Source organism: Juglans regia, chromosome 1 (genome assembly GCF_001411555.2).
Source record: "Juglans regia cultivar Chandler chromosome 1, Walnut 2.0, whole genome shotgun sequence".
Classification (NCBI taxonomy): Eukaryota; Viridiplantae; Streptophyta; class Magnoliopsida; order Fagales; family Juglandaceae; genus Juglans; species Juglans regia.
Window position 1 is genome coordinate 10,714,075 of NC_049901.1, and position 17,611 is coordinate 10,731,685.

Here is a 17,611-nt window from a genome sequence, read left to right on the forward strand (position 1 = left end):
ACATTTGGATTAAATTAAATCTAATTTTTTTTATTGATTCCTTTCAAAAATAATAATAATAATTTGAATAGAAGGTCATATCCTTTTTTTTAATGATTCTTTTTGATTCTTTTTTTTTATGTTATTTCGTACTGTATAATTCCTTTGCTTGTGGGATCATTTTCTCACAAGAGGTAAGTAAAAGAAATTATAGAATGGATTGCTACCTATGCCCAGATCTCGGATAAATGGAAATTTTATTGATAAGACCTTTCCAATTGTAGCCAATATCTTATTACGAATAATTCCGACAACTTCAGGAGAAAAAGAGGCATTACTACCATGTACAAAATTATTTTATCTGCAGAGTACTGAATAAAACGTGCTCCTTTTCCTTTTCATTCAAGCACCCAAGTTCTAACCCAATGCAATCAGTTTGTTTTGTAGACTGTTAGGTCGGATGTTTTCATATATATATATATATATATATATATATATATAGATGAGGCGCCCCTTTATGTATCAAGATAATTACCATTCCTCTATAGGTCGTTTAAAAATACTGCAAAGAAAGTTGAATTGCAAGATGATTGTTTTAATGGAGCCTTTCCAGAATTTTGTTAAAGCTCAATCATACATGCGGACTCTTCATTTTGATAATGTAATTTCTAATGAAGAAGTTGGTGGGAAAATATGGGTCTTGTGGATGAATGATTTAAATGTACAGATTATGCGGATGACCTCACAGTTTTTGTCTCTAAGGATAGTTGAGGGTCAATTTCAATTTTTGGGTAATTTTATTTATGCAAAGTGTAATATGATGGATAGGCGGGTTCTATGGGAGGATTTGAGGTGGCATAGTATAAATAATGATCCTTATTTGTTTGCTGGCGATTTTAATATTATTCGTACAAATTTGGAAAGATAGGGTGGTCGTCCTAGGCCAATAGCGGCGATGGATGATTTTAACCAATGGATCCATGAGAGTGGTTTAATTGATTTAAGTGCACAAGGTAGTAATTTTTCTTGGTGTAATGGCCAGAGTGGTTTAGCTAGAGCTTGGGCGAAGCTGGATCGTGTTTTATTGGATGCAAATTTATTGTCTTTGTTCCCTACGGTGTCTTGTTCGTACTTATCAAGGACGACTTCGGACCATTGCCCTATGTTGGTTGAATTTTTTAAGGATACTTATTCCTATGGTCATCCTCCATTTAGATTTCAGCAAATGTGGGTTGAGCATCCAGAATTTATTGGTTTTATAAAGCAGGTGTGGGATGTGCCGGTGATTGGGACGGGGCTTGTCATTCTTGCTTGTAAGATTAAAAAGGTGAAAGTAGCTCTTCATGAATGGAATAAGCGAGTGTTTGGTAGGACTAATACCCATATTGAATCTTTGGAAGTGAAGGTTGAGAGTCTGGAAGGTTGTCTACAAAGAAAGTGGGATATTGATGCCGAGAGGGAGCTTGTGCTGGCTTCGGATGAATTAAATTTTTGGAGACATAGGGAAGATATCATATTAGCTTAAATGGCTAAAATAAAATGGAATATGGAAGGTGATCGTAATTCAAAATTTTTTCATGTATGGTTAGCTAATAAACGACGTAAAAGAATCAAAGGGATGAGAACTCAGGATGGGGTAGAGCTTAACTCGCCAGAAGAAATTCATAATGGAGCTATTGAGTATTTTGCGGATTTTCTTAAAAATACTAACCAGTCACGAGTACTTCCGGATTTATCAGATTTGATTTCACCAGTTATTAATGTTGAGGATTGTACATGTCTTTGTCGTACCCCTTCATTGGATGAAGTAAAGGAGGCTCTTTCTTCGATTCCTATAAACAGTTCTCCTGGGTCAGATGGTTTTGGAGCAGGTTTTTTTAAAACTTGTTGGGAGGTGATTAAGACGGATGTCTTCGCAGCCGTTTCTGAATTTTTTATTTTCAAAAAGGTTCCGAGGTTCTTTTTGGCTTCTTTTATTGTGCTAATTCCGAAGACAGATGTGCCTACTTGTTTTGACAAATTTAGGCCTATAAGTCTGTGTTCGGTTTTTTATAAAATTTGTTCAAAAATTATAGTAAATCGTCTGGCAAATTATCTTCCCAAATTAATATCTCTTGAACAATGAGCCTTTATACCTGGGAGGAATATTTTTGAGAATATTAGTATTACTCAGGAAATGGTTCATTCCTTGAATAAGGACACTCATGGAGGAAATATTATGATTAAAGTTGATATGGCTAAAGCATACGATCGAGTAGATTGGAATTTTTTGTTGGAGGTTTTTCGTTGTTTTGGATTCTCCCTTTCTTTTTGTGATTTAATCCGTGCTTGCATTTCGAATATTTGGTATTCTGTTTTGCTTAATGGAACGATGAGAGGTTTCTTCCAAGGTGGTCGTGGATTACATCAGGGGGACCCATTATCGCCTTATCTTTTTATTATTATTCAGGAAGTCTTTTCTCGTCTTTTGAAGCAGAGTGTGTCATCACATAAGATTGGTAATTTCTCCCAACCTAGAGGTACTCCTCAGATCTCACACCTTATGTACGCAGATGATATTGTGATTTTTTTGAATGGGGGAAAAAAATCTGTTAAGGAACTTTTGTTGGTTTTTGAAAAGTATGAAGCATGGTCGGGTCAGATGATTAATAAAGAGAAAACAGCCATATATTTTTCTTCAAAAATTTCTATTGCTCGTAAGAGAGCCCTAAAAAGACTGACAGGGTTCTCAGAAGGTTCCTTTCCCTTTAAATATCTAGGGGTTCCGATTATATTGGGGCGTCTAAAGCATGTGCATTTGGAGGAAATGGTTAACAAAGTTTGGAAAAAAATTAGTGGTTGGAAAATGAAGATACTTTCATCAGGTGGCCGTCTAATACTTCTTCGACACGTGCTTTCTAGTATGGCTTTACATTTATTTGATGTTTTGCAAGTTCCTCAATCAATTATTAAAGCTCTAAATCGTATGATGAGTACATTTTTTTGGGGGGAGGTTAATGGTAAAAGTAAAAAAAAGTGGGTGTCGTAGGAAAATATTTGTAAGCCAGAAAAGGAAGGGGGCCTAGGATTGCGTAAATTAGAGGACATGCAAAAAGCATTGCATATGCGGCTTGCATGGAATTTAATTCAGGGTAAATCCTTATGGGCAAATTTTTTTAAAGGAAAATATGTGGGATCTTCTCCTTGGTCTCTCATTGATACTAAAAAAGGTTCTAGATTTTGGAAAATGATTATGAAGAGTATTCCCGATGTGCTTAATAATTCAAGATGGAAAGTGAGGGAGGGGAATATTTTTTTCTGGTATGATAAATGGAAAGATAGGGGTCCTTTATTGGAGGAGGTCCAGATGGTGGGGAATCCACGGATTACAGTAAAGGAGTGTATGCTGAATAATAGTTGGGATATGGACCTTTTGATTTCTTTAGTTGGTCAAGAGAATGTTGACGATATTGTTGAAGCTTTGGCCGGTTGTAAGAAGGGTTCGGACGTGTTAATCTGGACTAAACATGAGTGGAAATTTTTCTACTAAATCAGCATGGGATTGTATTAGAATTAGAGGTTCTACTTTGGATTGGCATCCATGGATATGGCATAGGTTGTTGCCTCTTAAAATTTCGGTTTTTATGTGGAGGGCATGGAACATAGTTTTGAGTGTTAATGATAGTCTTAGAAGGATTGGGGTCCCGATTGTCTCTCGTTGTGATTGCTGTGAAGAAGGTAAGTATGAGGACCAAAACCATGTTTTGTTTGGAGGAGAGTTTGCATTTAATATATGGTGTTATTGTGCTAATATTTTTGGTTTATCTCTTGGTCATACTTGGATGGAGACAGTGACGGCTTGGTTAAGACGTGCGTCAACTGATTCTCAAGTGGGGATTCTTGTGGGGTTACTTCCATCGATTATTAGTTGGCATCTTTGGCGTAGAAGATGCACTACCCGCATGGAGGGGCGGATTCAATCTGTTAGTGCGGTTTGGCAAATGAACAAAAATTGGATGAGCTCTTGTAGCCATGATATGAAAAAGGTAAAAAAATGTTCTATGTATGATCTTCAGATTTTACATGCTTTGCATATTCCTTCTAAAGCCCCCGTGAGGCAATTTATTAAAATTGTGACTTGGCAAAAACCTGCTCCAGGGTGGTTTAAATTGAATACAGATGGTAGTAGTTTAGGAAATCCAAGACCTTCGGGGGTGGGTGGTATTATTAGAAATAATCAGGGTCACTTGGTTCATGCTTTTAATTCTTATATTGGTTTTGGTTCCAATAATAGAGTTGAATTGTTAGCATTGCTGCGGGGTCTTAAAGCTTGTAAAAATCTAGGGATTATTTTTGTGGAAATAGAATTAGACTCTCAAGTGGTAATCTCTTGGTGGAATAGGCGAAGATGTGGCATATGGTATTTGGAAGATTTCTGGGAGGATACTCTTGCTCTTATGGATTCGATGGTTTGCACAGTTAGGCATGTTTATAGGGAAGGTAATAAAGTTGCTAACTGGTTGGCTCGGAGTGGGGCAGCTGGTCTTAATATGGATTGGAATATAGCTGGAGAATTGCCTAGGGTCCCTCGAGGTTTACTTCAGTTGGATAAACTTGGGTTACCTTCTTTAAGGTGCTGTCAGAATTAAGAATCTGGTTCTATTTGGTTGTTGTGTTGGTTTGGTTAGATTTTATTGTATATGTTTGTTGTGCTAATGGTTTTTTTGCAGGTGAGGAGGTTGTTTTTATAATTTTCTCTAGATATTCTAGGTTTTTTTTAATATCTGGTTTCGGATTTTTATATTGTAACGCCAGGTATTGGTATGTAACCACGATTTTCCTCCGCCATAAGTGAGGGTTTATTAATATAATCGGCACGGGATCACTCGTGGACAGGTGATTCTCGGCTCTTCATCAAAAAAAAAAAACTCATCATGATATGATCATGTGCACGCTGTACGTTTAACTTCACCAGAAGAGAGAGAGAGAGCAAAAATGGAATCATTTTGCAATATATCTATTGCATTATTATCAAAATAACAATAACAGTATCACCAATATATCGAAAAGAATACAACACTAAAAGGAAATCATCACTCGTGATAATTACAGTGCAAGGATAACTCTGTCAAGGCAAGAACATGACAATTATCCAATCGCATGGTCCATTCTTCACACAAGAATGATCCAAGTTCCGTATTGATTAAAAAAAAAAAAAAAACAAATAAAACAACAATGGTTTCTAGAATTTTTAATATTGCTAGCTCTCGATTCTGATGATCAGAAGCATGCATCAAGTACACAACAGCAACACAAGGCAGCACAACTGCGCAGTAAACAGATGGACAAATCGTAATGTCACTCATTTATCCAAAAATATAACTCAATATTAATAATAACAAAACGATGAACAAATAAATTAGAAATAAATCAGAGAGATATAAAGAACTGCTTACCATCCCTTCCAGAACCCTTCACCCCTTGACTTGGTTTCCACTGGGCCGTGAGGAGGATTCTGAGAGTCATCTTTTGTAGGATAACCAGCCGGTGGTGGTACCACATAAGGACCTTGTGCAGCATAAGGACCTTGTGCAGCTGTAGATGGAGGTGGAGGATATGGAACAGAAGATTGGCCAATTAATTAATAGGCAAATTAATTTATATTAATGGAAAAAACGAATTAAGCAAGTGATCATATTGGGTACTACTGCAAGGAGACCCATAACAAGATCATAATTGTATATATAAGTATATTATATATTTGATGTCAATATATGGTATTAGACTCATGACCAAGGAGGAAATTATAGTCTTATTGAATTAAATGTATACAAACATATATTGAAATTACATAGGGAGTTAGTTAATTATTTAAGTTTCATGTGGAAATTAATTCACGTGTTTGAATTAGTAGTTGATCATATGATCTCATCTAAACAGTAACCATATATACGTTTATCTTCTAACAAAATCAAACCTACTTGCTTTCGGTGGATGCAGATTATAGAAATCAAGTCTAAAACTCCATGCACTTATTTAGAGGTGTAGACCTATATTATAACATATGACTAAACGGTGCTAGAAAATCCCAGGAGATCGATCTAAGACATGCGCACACACACACACATGACATGACATCCAACATCAACACAAACAAGAAGAACTTAAAACATGGTATTCACTAATTACCTGCAGGCTCACTTGTAGTATTCATCTTTGAGCAAAAGGTTATGATCGTAAAAACAAACGAAAGATGTGTGTATGCGTAAGAAAGAGATGGGAAGGGATAGATGGAGTAGTTTGGAGGGAATGAAAGGGTTTATATAGAAACTAGAAAGGGATAGGATGGAGTGGTTGCTTCTGGGAAGACGGCGACACCGCGTGGGTATGAATACAAATGACCGCCGTGACAGTGGCGAAGACTCAAGAAAAATGACAACGAAGCAAACAGATGCTTATTTGTATGTATTCATTTGTCTTGCTTACGTGTGGTCAGTGACCGGTCCTTGTCGGTAACCTGCCCGGTATCAACACCTGCCCCGCCCCCTCCATTTTATCTTTATTTTTCGGTTACGTTTTCCTTTGTTAACGAGTCACGAAACTTAAAAATAGAAAGAAAAGAATAACTTTTGGATTTGAACTTTTCTTTTCGATACGTATTTCTTACGCAAGCGCGTTCGAATTGCAACATTAATTAACGAAGAAGAAAGATACTTCCTCAGCTTCTTTCCGGTTTTTGGGGCCAAGAAGATGGGGGGGTGTTCATAGTAACATATGGTATCTGTATCTTTGACGCAAGCTGTCAATATTCTCAAAGAGATTTGTTTAACTAATACTTCATTGATTGAATATAAAAAAAAAACCATTTTCCGAACAATCTTTGATAATATGTAAAGTAGAAGGCCTTGTCCAAAAAGCTTTTGGGGGTTAAAACTAAAAGCATGCTACTGTTCTTACACACTATAACAGAGACAGGGTACAATATGACTGATTCATGAGAAAAAAAGAGAGAATTTCATTCCCAAATCTTGAATATAACCAGATAATATATAAAAGTTTAATAAATCACATGGCAAAATAGACCATTTAAGTCCATACATCTCCGAAAAAAGGAAGCCTCTATTGACAGAAATTGCAACTGCCCTCAAGTGTAAGGTTACACCAAGTCATCAAGGTCCGATCAACTGCCAAAGCTAAAATACTTTGGTCCCTCATACCACCATCCATAGTTGTGCACGGCGGGGAAGCACCCACAGCCTGATGCAGTGGGAAAATGGCATTAGAAAACCACCTCCTGTTTTGAAGGCCACTACCTGGGTAGATACTGCTGTACATCCATTTTCTTATCAATCATAGCATTGTCTATCTCTTGCCAGATGGTTCATCGATATCCATGAATTCACCAGTTACCCTAAACAAGCACATGAATGTTGCCACCATTAACACTAAATCATCATATAACATAAATACTAGGAGAGCATATAGAATTGAGGGCACGATATTACAGGAAATATAAATGTGTGATTGTCCCCAAGAGTCAATAAGGATTATGCACGAGAACTTGCAGACAGATTGTTCTCTTTGTTATTCAAGATCATTGAGTACATAAAAAAAAGGATCATTGACTACATGATTTTGTAAACAAGATTGATGCACACGTTTCAGAAGCTACATATCCAAGTTTTTCCCCACAAAAAGGATTGACCATCTCAAAAGAACAAGTTCGACAATTCTACAATTGAAGACACTTAAAAAGCAACTATCCTTTTCTCAAATTAAAACCATATCCACAATCATCCTTTTAAATATTAATGATTGTGCGTACTCGAGCTAGGTCTTCAAATCATTCATTTGAAAAAAACTCTATTTCAAGGGAGGCAGTGGGGATTCAAATTTCCCTGGGGGAAAGGAAGTTGTCAAGTTGATCATGGATTATCAATAAGAACGGGAAAAAGCAGAATATTTTATGGAAGAACGAGCCTACTTAGAAATGAAATTCGGAAATTTCATTTTTCACCCCAAAACTACCACCCGATTTAAAATTACACTCTAAACCATTAGATATTATAGGACCCGAAACTACTTTTCAAATGAATTGTTTTAAATGCCCTCACTAAATTTGTAGCTTGAGATACAAAATTGGTAGCTTGAGATACAAAATTGTTGGCTTTGGTAATTTGTGGTATAATTTGAAAAAAATGGTGGTAGTTTAAAAATGAAATTAACCTCATATAAAATTATCTATGCCAAACCAAGCTAGTTGATAAATAAATAAATAAATAAATAAATAATAATAAAAAAAACCAGCTTTGCATTTAATAAACAATCATAACTTTAATTGAGTTACAAGAATCGAGTTCAAACTGTTTATCAAACAGCTTGGTTCATTGGCAACTCCATCCATGAGACTAAAGAGTAGATTTTAAAAGCATACCTATTATAACACAAGAAGGCATCACCTATCGTTCCAGCAACCTTATTCCGAACCTTCCGAACACAAATCTGTAAATACAGCTCAAAAAAGTTAACATACGTATTTCCATCTATAACAACAAAAATAACAACAACAATCACAATGACCACAAAAGTATCACTCACTTGTACTTGATCAATAGGTCCAGCCTCAGGATCTCGATTACGATGAACTACGATCCCATTGTCACATTTGTTTATGAAGTGTGCACTTCCACTTATATCATACATATTAGGCGGACCCCCAACCCAATGGTGCAACTGTGAACCAAGGGGAGAAATTAGAACAAAAGAGATAGATACTCTGGAGCAAACTTACTTACAAAAAAAAAGAAGATACTCTGGAGCAAACCAAAGGTCATCGTGACCAACCTGTCTAGGATGTGCCACGAACCAAACATGACAGGCATGGTGTTGAGCAAAACGTTTGACTTTGGTAAGCATCTGACTGACATACTCAGTCTCAGTCCTATAATAAAGATTTTGTAATGGTAATAAACTTTAAATACAGGCATCCAACACATGAATGTTCAGGCAGAATAGCAAGTGTGAGGAGAAATATCATTACAGATTTTATGTTCACTTGATACTTTTAAAGGGGACCACTCCTGTTTCTTCTCCTAAACAACACACTAGCTACAAAGAACAGCAACACCAGCCGAGAGAAAACAACCACCATTCTGAAGATGCTAAAGAACCATTTCACTTGTTACCACATTGGTTGCCCATGCAAATATGGCAGATGAGAACTTGGCCAAAACGTTGGAGTCAAAGCATCATACTTTTGGGTATGAGATATGCTATACACTACTGTCTTCTCAGTCTTATCCTATTGTGCTGAAGTGGCATTGCCCATTAAACATTGAATTTTTTTTCTTAAAAGAGTTGATCCAAGGGTTATGGATAGTGTCACATCAGCACAATAGGATATAAATAGGATATGAGTGTAGTATAGCATTTTCCTTTGGGCATAGGTATATGGGAGAAAGTATCATAGGAGATAAAGATTTCATCCTGTAAACTGGGAAGAGTGAGACCCATAAACAATTCGAGGTATCTTCTAAAGAAGTATGATCTCCAAGTTACTTCTTCAGGACCCTAAGTTTCTTCCCCTGTCAAGCCAAAAATTTAAGTCATTTATAATTACACCAAAGCCAATGAAACAAAGGGTTTCCCTTCATCTCTGCAGATGCAATGTTTGGAGCTGTTAAGCTCAGCTCAGTGACCATTTAGACTTGGAACTTTAGTAAAACAAAACTGCCTTTCTTCAAGCTTGGTTTGATTGCTACATGGATGGCTCATGAACTGTTTAACCTCTGCTTGATAACAGAATGAAGAAGAATTCTGGGGACTTTTTTTTTTTTTTTTTATACGTAAAAGATAAAGAATTCTGGGGACTGTTAAACGCAACATGTCTTTTACCTGATTAAACCCCAAACCAGTGTAATGCACCCACATCACATGGGTCAAGTAAATCATCAGCTTTTTTCCAAGGGCATGTGAGCCGTAAAAATTGTTTGCACCTAAGGGTTAGAATCTTAAAACTAGGGGGAGCATACCCTCAAAACCAAGACCTTTACCACTTGAGCCAACTCGTAGGGGTTGACCTGGAGAAAATCATTATTAATTACTGACACCTACATTCAGGTCCATGATACCCAGGACGATAATAGACCTCTTGGCCAATTGGAAAGGTTATATGGCAGTCCATAAATTTTAACATGGAAAATGGTCCCTATCTGTCTGGTGTGGAGTATTTAGAAGGAAAAGAATGATAGAAATTTTTAGAATCGTGAGCGAATTATGAAGAAACTTGAAACTTTTGTTTTTCAATGCTTTGTTCCTTTAGCAGCTTCTATAGAATGGGCTGAGTTTTCCTGATATTATTCTCCTTTTCCATATCTACATAAGGGTTTCGGGCCCATAGTTTAATAGTTTAAACCTCATGATCTTTCACAAAAACAATAGGATTAAAGGCAAAATCAATCCGAGTTTTCACTTACTAGCAAAAAGCTACTCCAGTTTTCGACTTTCACACATTGCATCCCTCGATTTTAAGAAACTTACATTTTAGTCCCTCTCGTGCTAGTAAATGAATGGGAGAATTGCCACGTGACATCTCTATGCCATGTGTCAGCTTTCGATGGGCTTTTATGATATTCCAATAACTCCAATTGTAGCATTGACTAGTGCTTTGTATTACCCTATATGTGGCTTGAGCTTTCCTTGGGTCAATACAAATGGTATCAAAGACAACCCCTAACCATAAGTGTGAGACTTGAGTTGTGCCACATATAATGGAATGGTCTAGCGAGAACGTTAGGGTTTAATGGGAGGATATTGTAATACCCCCGAATTGAGTATGTAGGAGAATGGTGAATGGGATCCCATGTAGGGAGAAGTTGTTGCTCTTTACAATGATTCCAGGGGCTCCAATTGTAATATTGACTAGTCTTTTATACTATATGCACATATATGACTATGACTTTCTTTGAGTCGCTGCATAATTAAATATTAGGCAACCACAATGTGTATCATTCAACAGATTGATTCAATTAATGATCACACGTTTAAACTGGCAATGATTTCCTGAAATAATGGACAACAAATTCACATGTATCCACACATTTTCGACTAGGATTTTGCATGGTTCACATTTACTAACTGGAGACATCAACAGATTCAACATAAACAAGACCACAGAAAGCCCTAAATTAAAATAAAAAATAAAAAGAGTGAAAAGACTCACTGGCTTGTAGGACGCTGGTGATCAAGCTCGTTGTAGGGATCAATTACAAGGCCACGCACTCCATGTCTCAAAACTGCTGCTTTTGCAAGATCAAGAACCCAGGTAATACTTGGAAGGGAATCATTCTCACACCTGTAGCACAGCCCATAAAACAGCCAGCACAAATTATCGTAGGTAATAAAGTATAATCATAGTCATAACCTCATAGGCAATACAGTTACAGACCTCAGCATACAAAAGCATCAAAGGTTTTGCTCAAGGGGGACCTTTTTTATGACTGCTTTTGTATGCTCAAGGGGGACTTTGTTAGGTAAAAAGTTTGTATTTTTTGAAAGATAGTAAGCCATTCAATCATGCATGTCTTATAACAGGCTTTCTAGAGGATCAGAATGCAAGTGAAAATGTGAAACATATTCTGCATGAATCAAAGAGTGATTAAGGAGGATTTAAGCTTGGTAGCATCAGGATAGTCACGGAGAGAAATCTCGAAAGACTAGCCCACCCAAACCTAGCAGGTCATGTTTCTTTATGTGTTGTTTCTCCTGTTCAAAATTATGTTGACAGCCGATGCCCCCTAAGAAACTATTAATTTTTAGACCCTATATACAACAGTTTTTACCATAACTGCCCCATGCAAAGCAGCTTTCAAGTCGACTGAACATCTTGATATCAATACCACAATGGCAAACTGATAATGACTCCTGGGAGAGACAAGCTTTGTATTTTTTCGTTCCCCCTACTGCCGGAACATTGTTATGGAATTTCCAGTTACCTTATGAGATAAAATGTGTTGCTCAACCATTGCTTCCCTTGCTCTAACTCTTCAACAGTCATACGTTCAACAGATCCACCATAACTTCAGTTAGCCAAGAAAAGAAAATACAAAGTCAATGAATGAGGTATGCAATATATTTAACTAAAAAAGTCACATTTAGACAAATCAAGTCTTTCTGACAATAGATATATCATTTTCAGTAAAATCTACCGTCACAATTAGATGTAAAGTAGAAGCCAGTTACTTTCTTTTTTTGATAGGCAGAATACAAGCCAGTTAGTTAAATATTAACAGAGTTACCCAAGTCTAAAGACCAAACAAACTTACAAACACGGACCATCACATATCACTGTGCCTTCCCTATAATCAGGGAAAGACAGAAAAACAAATAACTAATCGACCAGGACCACCTGCTCAACTGGTATTACCCCAAAGTAACTTAAAAGTCCGAAAGGAAAAAATAAAAACGTAGGTTGACTTCAATGAAAGCAATGAAAACAAAGAACTAATCAACCAGAATCTACTGCTCAACTAAGACCACCCCAAAGTAACAAAAATGTATGAAACGAAAAAAAAAGGGGGGGGATAAAACTCCCATTTAATTCCTGTGCATCCTGAGTTGACAGATTGCAAGATGTGCACAGAAAAAGAAAAAAAAAATTTCCTCTGGTCTGAGAAGGTTACAGGTTCACTGGGAAGCATATGAATTTCAAGGGGAATCTTACTAGTACCAATACAGCAATTGGTCTATAGGCCTCATCTTTGCAAGCAATAAAAAATGATATTAACCGACTCACCTTGCATTAAAGAAGGGCTTCTTTATGTGTTTCTCCAAAAGTTTCCTTGCATGTTCCCGAACCTATAAACCAATAAATGGTGAGGGATTGAGATGAAAAAGAATATAAAGAGGACCAAAGTGCAATGATGGGACAACTATTAGTAGTTTTTTTATAAGCAAATGTAAACTTTTTTAACGGGTAAATATAAATATTATTGACGACAATAGGCATAACCCAAGTACACAGGTCATAACAAAGAGAAACACCTAGCTGTAACTATAAGGAAATTACAGAAGCTCAGTCCACTAAAATCTATTGTGATCAATGAAAGTAACAAAGTTCTGTAGAAGAATGTTTTGAGTTCATCCAATTTGCATTCACAATCTTTGAAATGTATATTGTTTTTTTCCTTCTAGATACACCACGGTAGGTAAATAGAAGCCACCTTCTATACTTGCTAATTTGTCTATTGGCTTTTAAACCTCTTCAAATAGCAAGGAGATCTACTACCTTTCTAGGCGTAGCCCATGCTATCCCTACAGAAATCATAACACAGAGCACTAGCAATCTCACAATGGAGTAAGACATGGTGTACCGTTTTCCCTCCCTTTTGGCACATACAAAACCAACCCATAACAATAACGTGTTTCCTCAAATTATCCATGGTGAGAATTCTCCCTAAAGAAGCTGTCCAAACAAATAAAGCTGCTTTTAGTTAGGGTTGGCAATTCGTGTTTTCAGATCATGTTCGTGTCGTGTCAAGTCATGAACATTCAACTATATAGGTCAACCCGAACCTAACCCGTTAAGCTAAACGTATCAAACTTTCAAACTCTAACCCGACCCATTTAGATAACGAGTTGTGTCGTGTCACCCGTTCTGACCCGTTTAATAATTAATTAGAAATAGTTCAATACGACACGACTCATTTAAACTCGTTTCATATAAATGGGTTGAACTAAAATACATAATTACCCATTTGACTTGATTAACATAATTTCATATAAAAATTAGAATCTGTATTTATTATTAGGCACAATATCTTTAAAAAAAATAAGAATACTTACTAACAAAAAATATCAATATTTTTCAAATTTTAACACATAATAAAACAAATATTACAAAAAATACAGCAACAAATATGACTTAGGTCCAGAATTACAACTCAACAATAAAAACATAAGCATATTGAAAAGGACCAATATTACAATCCAATAATATTAAAATTGTAATTTTGAAATAAAATATAAACAAGTCAAAACGGGTTGATTTTGGGTTAAGCGGGTTGACCCGTTTATAAATCGTGTCTTAACGGGTCAACCCGTTTTGACATGAACCCGTTAACATAAATCTAAACCCGCTAATTTCGTGTTGTGATTGTGTAAGGTTCACGAATATTGTCATATATTGTCACCCCTACTTTTAGTGGTGCCTTACTCTTCCATATATTCTTCCAAGGAAAGAAATTAGCGTCCTGAATAGTTAGAGCTTGGTAGAAAGAACAAATAGCGAACCTCCCTTTCTCAAATGGACTCCAAAGAAGCTTGTCTACACCTTCAACCCTAATTTTCAGAGTAAAATAGATTGAAAAAACATGTGAAGGCATCAACTTCCCAATCTTGGGCCACTCTGAAACATGGATATTCCATTGAGAATAGCCATTGGAGAGTAAAATTAAATCAGCCACCAAAGCCTCCTGTATCCTCACAATCCTATATACTTCTGGAAAAGCTTCCTAGAGAGCTCTCTCAAGTCAAGTTTCACCATATCATAGGTCATGCCAAAATTTGATCATAGTGCCATTGCCAACGTTAAATCTTATGTATCTAATGAAGACCACCCACCCTTTTCCAATACTTTTCTACAGCTTTCCATATATCCCTCTACAATTATTATCACCACAAGCATTTCCCAAGTAGAACCTGATTGAACAAAAGCAAATTTCAGATACCCAAACCTCCCACAGAAATCAGTGGGAGAACCCAAGGATCTTTAATCAATGCTTCACAATTGTTTACCCAAGTGGAGAACCCTTGTACAAAATACAAGGTCACATTTAGCAACTTAAGTACAGAATCTGACCACTTGAGGAGGGAAAAGTACAGAGTATGACCATAATCCCCAAAACAAAAAGGTAAAGTACAATGCATTTCTTTCTAGGAAGCATATTCTTATGCCACTCCCTCAATCTTTTTTTTTTTTTTTTTAAGTAAGAAAGACAATTTTATTCATCGAATGAAATAGGCGAAACCCATGTACACAGAACGTATACAAACGAAAACACCTAAGCACATTCCATGAAGTAGGAAGCGACAACAAAAAATCATAAATTGAAGCTCCATTAATCACTAGAGCAGAAAAACATTGCAATAAAGAGTACACAAAAAAATCCCGAATTTCCTCCAAGGTGCGCTCCTTATCATTAAAACACTGCTTGTTCCTTTCCCACCAAATGCACCACATAACACACAAAGGGCCATCTTCCACACAACAGCCACTTGAGAGCAACTATATAGCCTGTTCCAACACGAAAAAAGATCCACTACTCTCAAAGGCATCACCCAAGCCAACTCAACTCTACTAAAAACTCCATCCCAGAAAGCCTTTGCCACCTCACAATGCAAAAGTAAATGATCCACAGATTCTCCATGCTTCTTTCACATGAAACACCACTCCATAACAATAAGGCCACACTTCCTCAAATTATCCATCATCAAAATATTCCCAAGCGATACTGTCCATATATAAAAAAAAAAAAAGACTTTGGAAGGGACATGAGACCTCCAAATACACTTCTAAGGAAAATGAGGACTATGCTGAACAGTCAACACCTTATAATACAACCGAACCGAAAACTTTTTACTTCCTATAGGCTTCCACAACATTCTATCCCTCTCATTACCCCCAATACCCAGGGGATATAAGAGGCTGAAAAGGTCTGAAACATTATCACGTTCCCAATCATGTACAGCTCTATTAAAACAAACATCCCACTGCAAGGATATATTAGAACGGACTAACAAATCAGAAACAGATGCATGCCAATCAGAAACTATATGGAAAATAGCCGGGAACAAGGGCCTGATCACCACACCAATCATCAAACCAAAAACAGAACCTAGAACCCTCTCCAACAACATAGTTAACATGTTTAACAAAGCTCTCGCACCCCTTCCTAATAAATTTCCAAAGACTCACACCATAAGCCCAACTAGCCTCCTTAGAACACCCCCCCCCCCCCCCAAAAAAAAATACTCCCATATTTCCGATCAATAACCTCCTCTCCACAACGACTCCCCTTCCAATTGATATCTCCATAACCATTTTCCCAATACCTTATTGAAAATTTTCAAATTGAACTCCAACTACTCCAATCAGAACCGAACGAAGTTCAAAATTATGCTTTTCGAAAACTTTTTACTTCTCCAAAAAAAAAAATCAAATTGCGAACCCCCAAACCTCTATTTGAAATAAGAGTACAAACTTTATTTCAACTAACAAGATGAAATTTAGTCTCCTCTCCAATTCCACCCCCACAGAAATGCATGAAAGAACTTCTCAATCCAGTTTTCCACCCCTACAGGGAATGGAAATAAATATAGAAAATAAGTTGGGATATTGGAAAGTGTAGTTTTAATTAAGGTAATTCTGCCCCCTTTTGATAAGTACAGCCGCTTCAAACCTGCCAACCTTTTCTCAATCTTTGTAACCACCCCATCCCAAATAGCCTTAGCCTTGAAAGACGCCCCCAACAAAAGGCCTAGATATTTCATTGATAAAGAAGTAACTTTACAGCCCAAAAAGTCGGCCAAAAATTTCTATTCTGCAACTCCCCCAGCGAAACCATCTCCGACTTACCAAAATTCACCTTAAGGCCCGAGACAGCTTCAAAGCATAACAACACGGCCCTTAAAGGCTTGAATCTACCCACAATCCACATCACAAAAAATAAGAGTACCATCTACAAAAAGGAGGTGAGAAAGTGTGATAGATCCATTATTAGCATTTCCCACCAAAAAAGGGAAAGAAAACCCCCCACAATAACCTCCACCATACCACCCAACGGCTCCATGATAATAACAAAGAGAAAAGGGGATGATGGGCCCCCCTATTTCAGACCACAAGAACTATGGAAAAATCCACATGGATTTCCACTAACTAACACTGAAAAACCAAGCAGTAGAGACGCAATGTGTAATCCACGCACACCCTCTCCCCAAAACCACATATCCCAAGTATATAGAAAATGAAATCCCAATTCACATTATCATATGCCTTTTCCGTATCAAGCTTACAAAGAACACCAGGAAAACCCTTCCTCAATCAATTGTCTAAGCATTCATTGGCAACCAGAACAGAATCATCAAGTATTTGCCTACCCTGTACAAAAACATTTTGGAGTCTAAAGATAATTTGCTCCATTACCGTACTGATACGATTAGCAAGCACCTTCGAAATTATCTTATAAACCTCACTTACAAGGCTAATAGGACAAAAATCCTTCAACTCAGAAGCCCAAATTTCTTAGGAATGAGAGCAAGGAAGGTGGCATTAAGAGATTTTTCAAACTTATGAAAGGAAAAGGATTCCTGAAAAACCCGCATCACATCTTCTTTCACAACATCACAACAAACTTGAAAAAGGGCCATAGAAAAGCCATCTAGGCCAGGGGCTTTATCTTTCACCATCCCACTAACAACCTAATAAACCTCATTTCCATCAAACGGTCTCTCAAACCAGCTCGCAGCAATAGGATGTAGAGAATCAAAGACCAAACCATCAAGATTAGGTCTCCAAGTCAAGATTAGGTCTCCAAGCATCTGGTTCAGTTAAAAGAGCTTCACAAAACTGCACATTATGATCCTAAATCTTTGGGGA

At 36.9% G+C, this 17,611-nt stretch overlaps 2 protein-coding genes and 1 long non-coding RNA gene across 5 annotated transcripts in view; 1 reads left to right on the plus strand and 2 right to left on the minus strand.

Moving 5' to 3' along the window:
• Positions 1-934: 934 nt before the first annotated feature.
• On the plus strand, positions 935-1,504 carry LOC118348295. The gene has a single exon (XM_035689696.1). It carries the CDS (start codon positions 935-937, stop codon positions 1,502-1,504), a length of 570 nt encoding a protein of 189 aa, XP_035545589.1.
• Positions 1,505-4,950: 3,446 nt separating this feature from the next.
• Positions 4,951-6,386, minus strand: LOC118343981. Its single transcript, XR_004797800.1, has 3 exons — positions 6,148-6,386; positions 5,415-5,553; positions 4,951-5,284 (listed from the first exon to the last, which is right to left on the minus strand). It is a non-coding gene; the product is annotated as an uncharacterized LOC118343981 (long non-coding RNA).
• Positions 6,387-6,953: 567 nt separating this feature from the next.
• LOC108996330 (twinkle homolog protein, chloroplastic/mitochondrial) overlaps positions 6,954-17,611 on the minus strand; it is a 34,151-nt gene continuing 23,493 nt past the window's right edge. For 2 of the 3 annotated variants that reach the window (XM_018972170.2, XM_018972168.2), the window contains 7 exons: positions 12,752-12,813; positions 11,952-12,035; positions 11,180-11,311; positions 8,803-8,899; positions 8,557-8,691; positions 8,393-8,460; positions 6,954-7,369 (listed from right to left, as the gene is read on the minus strand). In XM_018972170.2, coding sequence (XP_018827715.1) covers positions 7,321-7,369; positions 8,393-8,460; positions 8,557-8,691; positions 8,803-8,899; positions 11,180-11,311; positions 11,952-12,035; positions 12,752-12,813 — 627 coding nt within the window. In that variant the 3' untranslated portion in view covers positions 6,954-7,320. The remainder of the gene's footprint in view (positions 7,370-8,392; positions 8,461-8,556; positions 8,692-8,802; positions 8,900-11,179; positions 11,312-11,951; positions 12,036-12,751; positions 12,814-17,611) is intronic. The other variant, XM_018972169.2, reaches the window with a different exon arrangement.